Raw genomic sequence first — 15,981 nt, forward strand, 5'->3', positions numbered from 1 at the left:
GAACATTTCCTCATGTGTTTCTTTGCCATTTTTATTTCTTCATCTGAGAAGTCCCTCTTTAGTTCCCTTGCCCATTTAGTAATTGGTTTGTTAGGTTTGGGAGGGATTAGTTTCTTGAGTTCCCTGTATATACTGGATGTTAATCCCTTGTCTGATATATTGCTGGTAAATATTTTTTCCCAATTAGTTGGTTGTCTTTCTAGCTTGGTTGTGATAGATTTAGCTGTGCAGAAGCTTTTTATTTTAAGGTAGTCCCATTTATCGAGTCTCTCTCTAATTTGTTGTGACCCTGGGACTCTGTTCAGGAAGTTCCTTCCTGTGCCTATTAGTTCAAGTGTCTCTCCTCCTCTGTCCTGCAGTAGTTTCAGAGATTCAGGTTTAATGTTAAGGTCTTTGATCCATTTTGAGTTGATGTTGGTGCATGGTGATAGGCTGGGGTCCACTTTTAGTTTTCTGCATGTGGCTGCAGTTTTCCCAGCACCAGTGGTTGAAGAGGCTGTGTTTCTTCCATTGTATGTCTTTGGCTCCTTTGTCAAATATCAGCTGGCTGTAGGCCTGTGGATTTATATCTGGATCTTCTATTCTGTTCCATTGGTCTTCAGGTCTGTTTTTGTGCTAGTACCATGCTGTCCTTGTTATTATAGCTCTGTAATAGAGTTTGAAGTTCGGCATGGATATCCCTCCCATGTTGTCTTTATTCCCTAGAATTGTTTTGGCTATTCTAGGTCTTTTGTTGTTCCATATGAATTTTTGGACTGTTTTCTGTATTTCAGTGATGTACGTCATTGGGATTTCCTAGGAATTGCATTGAATTTGTATATTAATTTTGGCAGTATTACCATCTTCACTATATTAAGTCGGCCTATCCAAGAGTATGGGAGGTCTTTCCATTTCCTAGTGTCCTCTGCAACTTTTTTCTTTAACTTTTTATAGTTTTCATTAAATAGATCTTTTACATCTTTGCTTAGGTTAATTCCTAAATATTTTATTTTTTGGGAGGTTATTGTGAATGGGGTTGCTCCCTTTATTTCCCTCTCTTCTTGTACATTGTCAGTGTACAGGAAGGCAACTGATTTTTGTGGGTTTATTTTGTATCCTGCTACTTTGCTGAAGTGATTTATGATTTCTAAGAGTTTGGGGATGGAGCTTTTGGGATCCTGAAGGTATAGTATCATGTCGTCTGCAAAAAGGGATAGTTTAACTTCTTCTTTTCCTATGTGGATCCCTTTAATGTCTTTTTCTTGCCTTATTGCCCTGGCTAAGGGTTCCAGGACTATATTGAAGAGGAGTGGAGACAGTGGGCATCCTTGCCTTGTTCCTGATTTTAGGAGAATTAGTTGTAGCTTTTCCCCATTAAGTATAATATTAGCTATTGGTCTGTCATAAATGGCTTTTATTGTTTTAGGAAATGTTCCTTCTATTCCTATTTTCTCCAGAGCTTTTAACATGAATGAGTGTTGAATTTTATCAAAGGCCTTTTCTGCATCTGTGGTGATAATGATGTGATTCTTGACCTTGGCTCTGTTGATGTGTTGGATTACATTTATTGACTAACGTATGTTAAACCATCCCTGCGTCTCTAGGATGAAGCCTACCTGGTCATAGTGTATGATTTTTTTATGTGTTTCTGGATTCTGTTAGCTAGAATCTTGTTAAGGATCTTTGCATCTGTGTTCATCAAGTAAATTGGCCTATAATTCTCCTTTTTGGTTGGGTCTTTGCCTGGTTTGGGGATGAGTGTGATATTGGCTTCGTAGAATGAGTTTGGGATAGCTCCCTCCTTCTCTGTTTCTCTGAAGAGCTTGAGGAGTATAGGTATTAGTTCTACTTTAAAGGTCTTATAGAATTCTGCTATGAATCCATCTGGTCCTGGGCTTTTTTTTGTTGGAAGACTTTTGATAGCTTCCTGTATCTCATTATAGGATATTGGCTTATTTAATTGGTTTACTTCTTCTTTGCTCAGTTTGGGCAACTTGTATTTCTCTAAAAACGCATCCATTTCTGCCAGATTTTCTTCCTTTAGAGAGTATAACTTTTGAAAGTAGTCCGTTAGAATTGTTTGGATATCTTGGGTACGTGTTGTGATTTTTCCCGTGGCATCCCTAATCCTGTTAATATGGGTTTCCTCTCTTCTTTTTTAAATTAATCTTGCCAATGGTCTATCAATTTTGTTTATTTTTTCAAAGAACCAGCTTTTTGTTTGGTTTATTTTGGGTATAATTTTCTGATTTTCTAACTGGTTAATTTCTGCTCTTAATTTGGTTATCTGGCTCTGTCTAGTAACTTTAGGTTCCATTTTTTCTTGTTTTTCTAGCTGTTTTAATTGTAACATGAGATTATTTACTTGGTCTGTCTCCATTCTCTTGATGTGGGCACTAAGGGCAATAAATTTGGCCCTCAGCACTGCTTTTGCTGTGTCCCACAAGTTTCTTTGCGAGGTGTTTTCATTTTCATTGAGTTGTAGGAAATGTTTTATTTCTTCTCTGATCTCTTCCGTTACCCAGGCATTGCTAAGGAGTGTGCTGTTCAATTTCCATGTATTAGAGAAATTTCTGCAGTATGCTTTGTTATTGAGAACTAGCTTGATTCCACTGTGGTCAGGTAGGATACAGGGGATTATGTCGATCCCTTTGTATTTGCTTAAGTTCCTTGCATGAACTATGATATGATCTATTTTGGAGAAAGTTCCATGAGCTGCTGAGAAGAATGTGTACTGTGTTGTTTTAGGGTGAAATACTCGGTAGATGTCAGTTAATTCCGCTTGAAGTATGGCCTCACTTAATTCGGTAGCTTCTTTGCCAATCCTCTGGTTGGTAGACCTGTCCTTTGGTGAGAGTGTTGTGTTAAAGTCTCCTAGTATTATCGTATTGGGATCTATTTTATTCTGTAAGTTTGAGAGTATTTATTTAACATATCTGGGTGTACCAATATTTGAGGCATATAAGTTGATGATGGTAATATCCTCCTCTTGGATTGTTCCCTGTATTAATATGTAGTGTTCGTCCTTGTCTTTCTGTACTGATTTTAATGAAAAGTTTATTTTGTCAGATATCAGGATAGCTACACCTGCTTTCTTACTGGGGGCATTTGATTGGTAGATCCTCTTCCAACCCTTTACTCTGAATTTGTTTGTATGTTTGGCTGAGAGGTGGGTCTCCTGAAGGCAACAGATGGATGGGTCATGTTTTCTGATCCAGTCCTCAGTTCTTTTTCTTTTGATTGGTGAATTAAGCCTATTAATATTAAGAGAAAGTATAGAGAGATGCATTGTTGTCCCTGCCATTCCATTTTCCTAAGTTTTTCTTCTTTCTTTCCTCCTGTGCTTGCTCAGTTAGACTTTGAGTAATGCCTGTTTGCGGCAGGTCCCAGTTCCTGGTTGCTTTCTTCAGGTTGTGTCCCCCCTCTTAGAATTCTTTGTAATGCTGGCTTAATGTTTATGTATTCATTTAGTTTTTCTTTGCTATTAAAAATTTTCAGTTCTCCATCGAATGTGAATGCTAGCTTTGCCGGGTATATCAGTCTGGGTTAGCAATTATTGGCTCTCGGGGCTCGTATGGTACTTTCCCAGGCCTTTCTTGCATTCAGTGTTTGTGTGGAGAGATCTGCAGTGATTCTAATTTTTTTCCCGTTGTAGTATAGCTCCTTCTTCATTTTTGCTGCATGCAGGATTGTTTCTTTATTATTCAGATCTATCATTTTTACTATAATGTGTCTAGAAGTGTTTCTCCTGGGATCTTGCTTGTTGGGTGTTCTATATGCTTCTGTTATGTAGGTAAGATGTTCTTTTTTGAGGTGGGGAAAATTTTCACTGATTATCTTGTTGAATAGGTGTTGCATTCCCTTGCTCTGAAATTCCTCAGCTTCGTCCACTCCAATTATACAAAGGTTAAATTTCTTGGCACTATCTGCTTGCTCTTGAATTTCCCTTTGGCTTAATTTGAGTGATTTTTCCATATCTGTCACTTTTTGGTCCAGTTGGTGTATTCTGTCTTCTGTATCTGACACTCTACATTCCATTTCATTCACTCTGTTGACCATGGCTTCTATTGTGGTTTGCATGGAGGAAATGGATTCCTTTATGGATTCGATGTTGGTTCTCAAAGTACTGATCTCACCTCTTAATGAGGTATATACTACCTCTAATTTGGCATTTATCTCACTTCTTACTGAGGTTTGTGCAGCCTCTATTTTTCCATGCATCTCCTGTTTGATATCCTGTATCTCTTTTGATAGTTCATCCTTGTGCTCTTTCAATTTCTGATCTATTTCTTGCTTTATTTCTTGAGTCATTGCCTCCAGCAACCTTTGGATGTAGCTTTTGTCTTCCATTCCTGCTTTGCTCCCACTGGGGCTCTCCCCTGCATTGCTGCTGGCTATTGAGGATAGCTTGCTATCCTGGGTGTGATAAACCTTGTAATTTTTCTCTGTGATTTTTGCATGTGGGTTCAAGGATTATTGGAGACTAATCTGCAATTTTGTTTTGGTGTGTCTGTCTTTGCTTGATTGCTGATTCTGTATTGGTAGAGAGAGTCTGTGCCTGATCTGGGTTCTGTTGGGGGCCTACATCCAGCTGCTGGTCTGACCTACATAGGATTCTCGGCTCTCTGCTGTAAATCGCTGGCAATTCCTGCCTTTGGAAGGGTTGAGCAGCCTAGACTGCTCATGTTTGCTCCTACAGGTGCTCTTGGCAAGATCGGATGCTCTGGATGCACTCTCCCAGATGCTGGAGTCTGCTATGGGCTCCTGATGGGTTTTTTGTGTTTTTTTTGTTGTTGTTGTTGTTTGGGGGGGGCCGGTTGTGGGCTTGAACTCTAGGTTTGGGTGGTGTCCCTTAGCTCTTCAGCTCAAAGCTGGCACCCTACCATTTGGCACCACTTCTGACCCTTTCTGCTTATGTGATGCTGAGGAATCAGATCCAGGGCCTCATGCTGAGCCACCTTACTAGCCTGAGCTCCTGCCTACTATCAGGTGCTGGCGGCCTGTGTTGCCCAATTCCCAGCCTAGAGTATATGGGTCGGGTTTTGGTGGGATTTGGGCTTCTCTTGTCCTGAGCCTCCAGGTCTTTTGTTGTCACAGGCGTACTTCCCAGGGCGTGCAGTTCCCTGTTTTTCTCCCTTCTGCTGAGGCCTATGCTCAGCTTTTGACTTCAGTTGGGAGGAGTTGGTTGTGTTGTTCAGGCGCCAGATCCCCAGGCCTGGTTCCGGCCCCCTGCCTGGGGCGCGCCTGTTGGGCCTGTGCTACTGTGTTGGTTATGCAGCCTTGGGGTACACAGTTCAAATTTCTTATACTGTTGGTTGTCTTGACCCAGGGGTGCTGTTCCTGGCTTGGGCGTTTAAGCTCCCTTCCAGGGGCATTCTTGCTCTAGCCTGGCCAGCAGAGTGTGCTCCATGGGCTGGTAGAGCTCTTGAACAGTTCCCAGTTTTAGTGGGTCCTGTGGTCTGGGTGTTGGGGTAGGGAGTCTGGGTCAGGGTCTGGGGATTCCCTCCAGCTCTGGTCTCCCTTGAGGGATACACTGTCCCCTGTGGGGTACTCACCCTGGAGCTAGTTGTTTCTGTGTAGTGTAGGTTGTCAGTTGCTGTTGCAATCCGAGTTCAGTTGGGGTAGTTGTGGGCTGGGCAGGGCGGTGGTGGCTCTGTGTGATTCTCTTCTATCTCTGCCTCTGTTGAAGCTGTCGGGTCCACAGTGTCCACGCTCAGGCGGATTCTGTGCGAGTTATCTGCGTGCAGCTCCCTGTGTCTCTGGGACCCCGGCAGCCCCCGCCGGGTCGTCACAATCAGCGGGTCTCACACCGGTACCTAAGGCGGCTTCTGCATGGGTGATCTGCAGGCAGCCCCCTGTGTCTCTGGGACTCCGGTGGCCCCCCGCCGGGTCATCGCAATCGGTGGGTCTGACACCGGTACCTCAGGCGGCAGATATCTGCAGAGAGCTCCCTTTGTTGCGCTGCCGGTGCCACGGTGCCAGGCGGCTTTGGCGGGATCTTGATTTGTTTCTTAAGTCAGTTTGTTTGAGCAGGCAGAAAGAAGCTCTGCCTTACCCAGGACTTTGTCATCTCCTCCCAGGCTAGTTCAGTGGGAGGGAGATCTGGTTTGAGTATTACTAAAGAAGGAAATGCTTGTTTCCTCTAGCTTGGAGTTGCTGTGATGATGCTAGGCTCTGGGTAGGGTTGAGGCCTATCAGCAATCAGTAGCTTTTCCCTGAGTGGCTAGCTCCTGAGACACTCACAGAACCCAGCCTGGAGCCATTCTCAGGGTTTATGTTTACTGAGTTTCAATTGTTTGTCTTTTACCTCTCCTGCTGTCTAGGCTGCAGTGGGGAGGAGCAGCCTCTGGTTTTGTTTACCCAGTGAAGAAAGTCACTCCTTGGGGGTGGAGCTTCCTCTGCATGGGACTTTCCCGTGGGTGGAGCTGAGCCTGGCAGGTCAGGCCAGGTTCCTGTGACCTGCTGAATGGCTCCTATTGTTTTCTTTCAAGGCCTGAGTTGGAGCTAGCTGCTCCGGTCTGGCCTGTGTCAGTATTAAAGATGGAGCTCTTCTTTGGTAGTGGGGGAGGGGCTACCTTCCCACCACTGCTCCACGAGAAGGATTGAGGATGTCTTGGTTCTACTTATGCCAGACTCTTGGTTCCTGGGCCATCCCTGGTCTGTAATCAGCAGGATGAAGATTTCTGCACCTTGTCAGTTCTTGCTGTTGGTGAGTAGAATCTGCTTGCACACCGCATGTGGCACCTATGTCCTGGACTCTCTCTGTTGATATGGTGGCCCCACTGCAACTGCCACCATGGCTACTGGCAAGTGCTCAGATCTGTCTCCTTGGCCAAGCTGCCTGGATTTTCCCTCTCTGGTCAAACTCTCAAGTGATGGCTCACTTGGTGTGATTCTCTAGCATGGGACTGTTCACTGGAACACTAAAACTGCTTTCTATGTGAGAGCTTGTTTAGCCTCCAGCTTTTCCTCCACCATCTTCCTTTAGACTCCCTCCTTATTTTATTTATCCATTTGTTGGAGTTCTCTTTGTATGAAGTCAGTTTATTTGTATCTTGGTTTCTTTCATTTCATTAATCATTCCTGTCATAGATCTTCTGAGTTCATTGGTAGAGATCTATGTGCTTCACTTTCATTCAGTTCCTTTGTTGTAGAATTGTTGACCTTGGGGAGAAACATATTTTCATATATCCTCATTTTACTAAAATTTCTGCACATCTAAATGTGTGTTTTTGATTGAAGAGCTAAGTCTCTTTCAGTTGGGAATTTACTAATGTTTAGGTATGACTGGGTAGTGGCAGGATTGAGTGATTTTTTAGTCACTATTCTATAAGGAGACATGGCACAGTAGTAGTCAAAGATAGTATTCAAGAGGCTGGTCCCATTCCATGTATGATTCAGGGAGAACAATTTTAGCTGCAGAGATAATCACAGATGACACATACCCACTCTGAGACAGCAACAGTTGCTATTAGCATTAAAGCTTTACCACACCTTCAGTATCTTGGAAGGATTACAGGGGCAAAGATGATACTTTGTGGAAAAGGAGTACTTTGGTTAGTAATGCTAACAATTATCACCAGGAATGTACTGTTAGAAGGGCAGAAGGGGTGGCAATTATGGCTAGTTGAAGGGGGGTAATAAAAGAGTAGAGTTTGAGAGGTAGAAAAGTCTATTTAGTGGTGTATTGAGAAAAATGGCAAAAGAGATTGAATGATCACATCCAAATAAATAGGTAAAAATATCTGGCAATCTGGTTAACCTGCTAAAGGTAACAAGGACAGATTGTGGAGGCGTGAATAAAGAGGGAATAAAGCATGACTGCTATAATAGTTCCATAGTTCCATTGGTAAACCAAGGGGCATATTTATATACTTAAGCAGAATTTTGTTGAAGGGAAGGGTGTGTTGTAATCGCAGGTAAAGTAACTATAAAGGAAAACAGAAGGAAGAATTAAGTCAACAAGAATGGAGGAAAAGAAATACCCAAACCAAATATACGTTTTTTAAATTCTAAATAGAAAAAAAACAATAAAAACAGAGAGAGAGAGAGGGGGGGGGGAGAGAGAGAAATTCAGAGTTCTCAACTGTTGTATCCTTCAGTATAGCAGGTGTCAACATAACCACTTGCTATAATGGTGAGGCCCCAGAAGAGATTGGGAACTGAAAGTCTAATTAGAGTCTCTAGTAAGGGGTTGCTATGCTTTAGTAGAAGCATAGAAGCCTAGGTAGCCATAGTCATAGACAATGAAAGCAGAATTGTGTTTCTGAGGCTTATAGAAGGAATTCTGATTGCCTTGTAGTATCAAAAGGGGCAATTCTACCCACAGTATTACATTTAGGAAATATATTTAATTTCTATACTTAAAAGACAGAGAGGGAAGAGGAGAGGGAAGGAGAGGAGAAAAACAGAGAGGGGGAGAAAGAGAAAGAGAGAGAGAGAAATGATGAACAAAATATGGGAGGTGTCATTGGAGATGTGCCATGTCAGGTCATATTAGAGTCTGAAGCAAAATGAAAAATCCATTATACCAGTGCTATTGCACTAGTTTTGATTTTAAAACCATCACATAGACAAAATATTTATCTTGCTTACTGAATTTTGAACCCCTTAATTTAAAAGTTTGAGTGGATTACTGTTGTTGTCTTGCTTTTTTTTTTTTTTTGCTTAAAATGCTTATTTTTGTTGTTTGTGTTGTTGTGGGGCTTGAACTCTGGGCCTGGGTGCTGTCCCTCAGCTCTTCAGCTCAAGGCTAGCGCTCTACCACTTGAGCCACAGTGCCACTTCCGGTTTTCTGGTGATTAGTTGGAGATAAGAGTCTCACCGTCTTTCCGGCTCGGGTTGGCATTGAACCACGATCCTCAGGTCTCAGCCTCCTGTGTAGCCACCAGCACTCAGCTAAAATACTTTTTAAAAGATTAAAAATAAGCATTTAATATTTGCTGGTAAATTCATAATTTCTGGCCATCTTCATTATTTTGTCAATACAGGTTCACAATTGTATCATTTCTCTTTTTGCTTAATTACATCTTTTAATTTTCATAGTAAAATTGTGCTGGAAATGAATTATCCTTCTATTTGTTTGTATAAAAACATTTTCATTTCCCCCTCATTCCTGAGCAGTATTTTTTTACTGTGTGTAAAATTTTGACATTTTCTTTCAACCTATAAAATACGTTGTTCCATAAATTTCTCATATTAAATGGGAACATCTACTGTATGCATTTTAGACTGTATTTCTTGCTTCATATGCCCCCTGTTGGCTACTTTTAAATTTGTTTTTATTGTTGTTTTTCTATTTCGGTTATAATGATCCTTAATACAATGGGTTGGGCGGAGGTGTATATTCTTTTATTTATCCTTCTTGATATTTATTTAGATTCTTGGATTTGCTGATGTAAAACCTTCACATCAAATATTAAAGTCTTAGTTTTTATTTCTTCAGCTATTATTTGTCTTACCAATTTTTGGGACTCTACACATATATAATACTGCTTGGTATTGACTTGAAAGTCATTTCTACCCTATCATTCTTATTTCTGTACTCCATATGAATAGATTCTGTTGCTTCATCTTCAGCATCTTCAAGTTCACTGGTCTTTGCATGACCTGCAGTATCTGATCTGTTATAAGTTTTATGCACCGGAATTTTCATTTATATCTTCCATTTCTGAAATTATATCCTACATTCATGTCTTTTGTTCATGTTTTCCTATTTATGTAATTTATATTTTTGTTTTATATTATTTAACATCATCTAATTCCATCTTTCATTCACTTTCAGGAAGTCTGTACTGGTATAGCTAATTTCATTTATTTCCCTTTTCTCAGAGATCATAATAGCATGTTTCCAATTGCTTATTGACAATTGCTTTCTAGGTGTTTATGGTAAGTAAATATCACCTCTTTCTCCCTTGTGACCATTATTACAGATGTTCTCTTCATACATATTTAATGAGAAAGGAAGAGTTTTTTTTTTTTTTATTGTAAAGCTACTATACAGAGGGTTACAGTTACATGAGTGAGGTTATGAGTACACTTCCTCTTGAACATTGTTACCCCCTCCATTGTGAGAAAGGAAGAGTTTTATAAAATGAGATTCTCCAAAGGAAATGGTAGGAACTTTTCTAATGATACTGTCTGATGTGGAGGGTCTAGGACCTGAAACACTCATGGCAGGAGCCTACCTGGAAAAAGGATGGAAAAACACAGGAATATTATGTGGAAACCTGCTTACAATGATCTTGGGCACCTTAGCATATTGCCTTGTCCCCACCTTTCCTTACCATCTCCCCAAGTTAGCAATGTCCCTGCTGCTTGGTTGATGCTAGAAAGCCTCTGAATAAGGAAGCTACTCTTCCATCATCACTAATATAACTATATTATGAGAGATCAACCCTGAGGTAGGAAAATATTGGCATCAGTGTAAATCTTGCCCTTTGCTAGGATTCATGAGAGAGTAAAGAGCCCTAGTAAAACCTGTGACCTTGTAGGGCTTTGGAAGGATCCTGTCTGCCAGGTAGCTAAGTTAAGCCTATCTAATTCTTCCCTTCTTTCCCCCCTCTGCCTGCAGTTATGATCATGTGCCTTTCCTCATGCATGACCATGACCTGAGTAGAACAACCAATATCAAGGAAGTCATGCCAAATGCCACCTATAACCACTCTGCCTTCTTCAGTTGGCCTTTGCTGAGAACTCTGAATGCTGGCAAATGGTTTGTAGAGGTAAGACAGTCCCTGCACAGTGTCTGTACAGACTCAGGTGCTGCTCCTGGAGATGATGGCCAGGTTGAAGCCAGCCAGACAGGTATGTATACATTTCCATTCTAGTACTATAGCATTGGCAGGAGGGATTTTCTGGTAATTCAGTGAGTCTGATTGCTGCTTTCAGTGTTCTCTAGGAAGTCTCAAGATAGGCTTTTTTGCCAGTCCTGGGGCTTGAACTCAGGGCCTGGGCACTGTTCCTAAGCTTCAGTTTTGCTTGAGGCTAGCACTGTACCACTTGAGCCACAGCACCATTTCTGGCTTTTTCTGTTTCTATAGTACTGAGGAATGGAACCCAGGGTTTCATGCATGCTAGGAAAACACTCTTTCACTAAGCCACATTCCCAGCCTCTGAAGATAGGCTTTTAAACTTAACCTTATGCAATTCTTTTACACCCAAGTATATACTTTATATATACTTATATATTTATATATACTTATGTAATTACACATTTTATACTTATATATTTGTATGTATTTATATATACTTTCATAGCTTTCCTACCATTGCTTCAGCCTTGATGGAGTTCACCAGCCAGTATTATAAACTATCAGAATTCATTGTGATAAATGACAAACTACAGTTAATTTCAGGTTGCATTAGGAGCATACAACAACAACTTCTAAGTCAATCTTAATGATAAAGATGGAAGGAGATAGATTAATTAAGACTATACTAAAATATTGTGTATTGTGTACACTGCAACTTCGAGCCAAGAGTCCCCTTGAAGTTGGAGAAATACGTACTTCGTGTCTAGAGGTACTATTTTGCTGAAGGGCAATCATTAATAAGAGAATATGTGGACCCTGCTGGTAATGTATTTCAGAGAGGCATTATATGGTAAGGATAAAAAAAGATGAAGATGAGAACAAAAAGAGGAAGGGAGGGAAGGAAAAGAAGAGAAGGAAAGGGAAGAAGAGAGCAATGTTTATTCTTCATTGTATTACACTTGCCTAATACCTAGCAGCTACTCGCTATATGTATTTATTGACTAGTAAGAAGGAACCAAGAGTGTTTCTTAGTCTGCCTTATCTAAGCTAGTGAGCTACTCAAAATAACTCAGGATAATTCTATTACATGGTAGGAAAGCTATGAAAGTATATAAAATATATAACTATATAAGTATATATAAGTACATACAAATATATAAGTATAAAACATATAACTATATAAGTATATATAAGTGTGAGTGTGTATATGCATACACATATGTACATCCATACTGAAGAAAGAAAAAAGAGAAAGAAGGAAGGGGGTAGGGAATAGATTGGGAAAGTATCTGGAAAATGTGTTGCGGATAGATTACGGCATTGCTTAAAAAACAAGTTAGCAAATTTAGAATTACCTTTTGAGTAATTCCAAAGTGGGTAAAAAGTTTGATTAAAGGTCATGTTTGCCTTCTCAGGATAAATAAAACAACTTGCATTTCCCAACTTACAGCTTAGGAATCCATGAGAACTAGATTTGCCCAATGATATCATCAATTGAGAATTACATTTTGAAAATAATAGACAGCATGATGTTAATGTTGAGGGTTTTTGGATTATGTTTTGTGTAAAAATTGTGAGAAGTGAAGATGAACTTATCTTTAGAGACTCATTTCAGATTCATTCTGTTAATTAGTGTTACTAAAAGAAAACCTGAAAGCAGACTTATAATAACCATAACTCCTCTGAATATTTGTCCTAATAGGAGTACATAGCCTAAAAATGCCTTGTGTGGAAACAATGAATGAGATTATTCTGATAACAGGTTCTATATATATGTAGAGGATGTAACGTGTCTCATCATACATGAACACATAAAAGTATAAATACCCCAATAGCATGCCTATTTGGGTTTGGTCGCCATAGTTATTGTTTTAGCAAATGTGTACTCTATATGAAAAGGCGGTTACGTGTCCAGTATATAATAGGGTTTTTGCTCCTAACAGTCTTACTGGGATTTGTAAAAATTAAATTTACTTCTGAGGTTGAAACAGTTTCATCAGATCCAAGATGTTTGATAAATGAGTAGCTGATAATTTTAATTAATGGGTGATTTGTTTATTGTTGGCTCCTGTTGTAACTCAGAGTTCCTTTTTGTTGAAAAGATAGCAATAATCATCTTTCATATCAGTGGTCATGGGATTAATGGCATTTACTACTTACTATTCTTATTAACTATTATCCTTAGTTTGTTTTCTGAACCTTTTCTTCAGAACTGCTTCCTCAGACTGGGGATGTAGCTCAGTGGTAGAGCACTTGCCTGGCATGTGTGAGCCTGGATTCAATCCCCAGCACTACAAAAAACAACAACAAAAATTCCTGTTGGGAGGAAACATTTTCTGTTTTGAATGCCTTTTTAAAGTCAATTTTATTTAAAAGTTCATATAAGTCGGGGGGGGGGGGGGCATAAGCTGGTCCTGGGGCTTGAATACAAGGCCTGGGTGCTGTCTCTGAGTTTTGTGCTCAAGGTTAGTCTTCTACCACTTGAGCCACAGCTCTACTTCCAACTTCTTGCTGGTTAGTTGAAGATAAGAGTCTCATGAACTTTCTTGCCCAGGCTGGCTTAGATCCCTGATTCTCAGATCTCAGCATCCCGAATAGCTAGGATTACAGGTGTGAGCCACTGGCACCAGAAACCTTTTTGTTTGTTTGTTTGTTTTTAAGCCACGAGAGACCAAAGTAACTAATACTTATTGCTGATTCTGTCTATGATATTGCCCCTTTCTAAAGCAGCAGTGCTGTCTCTAGAAAAAGGAATTTCTTGGGGCTGGGAAGGTGACTCAGTGGTAAAGTGCTTGCCTCCCATGCGTGAGGCCCTGGGTTTGATTCCTCAGCACCACATAAGCAGAAAAGGTGCTGTGGCTCAAGTGGTAGAGTGCTAGCCTTGAGCTGAAGAGCTCAGGGACAGTGCCCAAGCCCAGAGTTCAGCCCCCATGACCGACCAAAAATAAATTGTGAGATTGAATGTTACTGTGAAAAATTTTGGTGAATTTTTTTTGGTTGGTTGTGGGTGCTGGCTTTGAACCATGATCCTCAGATCTCAGCCTCCTGCATAGCTAGGATTACAGGCATGAGCCATTGACACCTGGCTTTTGGTGGATTTTTTTTTTTTAGGCTTAATAGTGGGGCTTTCTTTGTTCACATGCTGTGTCATCAGAATAGGTTGAAATAATGTTAGAGTGTGACTTAAAAGATTTGAAGATCTGGATACCTTTCTTTCTTTTCTTTTTCTTTTTCCCTTCCTTCCTTCCTTCCTTCCTTCCTTCCTTCCTTCCTTCCTTTCTTTCTTTCTTTCTTTCTTTCCTTCTTTCTTCCTTTCTTTCTTTCTTTCTTTCTTTCTTTTTCCAGTCCTAAGGCTTGAACTCAGTGCATAGGTACTATCCCTGAGCCTCTTTGTGCTCAAGGCTACCTCTCTACCACTTGAACCACAGCTCTACTTCTGGCTTTTTCTGAGTAGTTTATTAGAGAAAAGAGTCTCATAGACTTTCCTGCCTGGACTGCTGTCTTCCAACTGTGATCCTCAGATCTCAGCCTTCTGAGTAGCTAGGCTCATGCCTGTAAGCCAGCATCTGGCTTCTGTATACTTTTTAGGCAGTAAAGAATTTGTGAAGATGATTCTGGTGATTCTTCAGTGTCTAGGTATGATTGTTTATTGACTAATTATGAATTGGTTATTACTTGTTAATCCATTTATTGGTCTTGAGATTACTTAGGAAAACTGGGCTATGTAGTAGTGGCTTCTGCCTGTAATCTTACTTACTTGGGAGGTGAGATTGGGTTGATCTAGGCATATATGCAAGACCCCTTCTCAACCAATAGTGGGTGTAATGGCTGGCCTGTGTGTCATCTTAGCCATGTGGGAGGCTGAGATCAGGAGTAATGTGCTTCCAGGCCACCTCAGACAGGACAGTCTTAACTGAAGCAGCTGGATGTGTAGTGTGTGCTACAGTGGGAAGCAGAAATAGGATTGTAGTCCAGACAGGTACCCAAGCATGAAGCAAAACCCTATCTCAAAAATACTACTATTAAAGAAAAAGGGGGCTGGGAATGTGGCTTAGTAGCATGCATAAAGCCCTGGGTTGGATTCCTCAGTATCACATAAACAGAAAAAGCCAGAAGTGATGCTGTGGCTCAAGTGGTAGAGTGCTAGACTTGAGCACAGAGAGGCTCAGGGACAGAGCCCAGGCCCTGAGTTCAAGCCCCAAGACCAGCAAATAAATAAATAAATACATTAAATTAATTATTTTTTAAAATGGAGGGTTGGGCACTAATGGCTCATACCTATAATCCTAGCTATTCAGAAGTCTGAGATTTGAGTCCAATTCTTGCTCCTCAATTAACTGCAGAAAGAAGAGGAGGAATAGCTCAAGCAGTAGCTTGCCAGCATTGAATGAATTAATTATAGTTTGTTTCCCAATCCAGTTTTTCCTCAATGTTTTCTATTTCAGAGTCTTAATCTAGTGAGCTGTACCTTCCTCTCAGGTCCTCGGTCTTGTGGGCAGTGGTTTGCCCTGTAGCCTTGCCTTTTTACAGACCCAAGGAGAGTTGTTGATTTTTTTAGTCTGTTCATCAATTTACTTAGTGTTTAGGAAGCAGTGGCGTCTTCCAAGCTCATTACATATGAAACATGAAAGCAGAAGTCAGTTTGATTATGTTTTGAATCAATATACTAATGTCTATGGTTGCTATAATTTAATAATGTGAAGTAGAATTTACCGAGGCTTCTTAACATGATTTGTCCATGATCCATTTCTTCCAGCTGTTTGTTTTTCAAAAATAGATTCCTAACATTTAAATTTGCAAGGAAAATGCCATAAAGAATGATTCGGACAATGATTTCAAAGTAATGGTTTTATGTTAAGACATGAAAAGGGATTTAGGGTTGCTTAACAATCTCTACTACCTACATGGCTTTGGTACTGTTAGTAATCAGATTGTTTTTATGGTAATGGGATTCATGGTAGATCCGTGGGACCCAAGTTAACAAGAAAACTTATTAATCTTTACTAGTTTTTCTTAAAATGTTTCCTTGATGCAATATCATTGGACACATCTGAACGTTGTCCTATTTTGTAACTATTATGATACATTGGCTCTTTTATTGTAGTCTTTATACTTGTAACAATTCATAGACATAAATAACAGGGCCTTTTAATATTATTTTTATTGAGGTACTGAGTATTTTTATCAGGAGAATCAGAAGTTTGTTTCCTTTTTATTTCCTAAGAGTTTTTGCAAATATCTGCCATGT

At 40.2% G+C, this 15,981-nt stretch overlaps 1 protein-coding gene across 1 annotated transcript in view; it reads left to right on the forward strand.

The window, feature by feature from the left end:
* Positions 1-15,981, forward strand: part of Gdpd4 (glycerophosphodiester phosphodiesterase domain containing 4) — an 83,831-nt gene that overhangs the window by 42,027 nt on the left and 25,823 nt on the right. Inside the window, exon 10 of the mRNA XM_042690371.1 lies at positions 10,553-10,703. Within this exon, the coding sequence (XP_042546305.1) occupies positions 10,553-10,703 (151 nt within the window). The remainder of the gene's footprint in view (positions 1-10,552; positions 10,704-15,981) is intronic.

The sequence above is a fragment of the Dipodomys spectabilis genome, unplaced genomic scaffold (genome assembly GCF_019054845.1).
Source record: "Dipodomys spectabilis isolate Male_0828 unplaced genomic scaffold, ASM1905484v1 ptg000003l, whole genome shotgun sequence".
Classification (NCBI taxonomy): Eukaryota; Metazoa; Chordata; class Mammalia; order Rodentia; family Heteromyidae; genus Dipodomys; species Dipodomys spectabilis.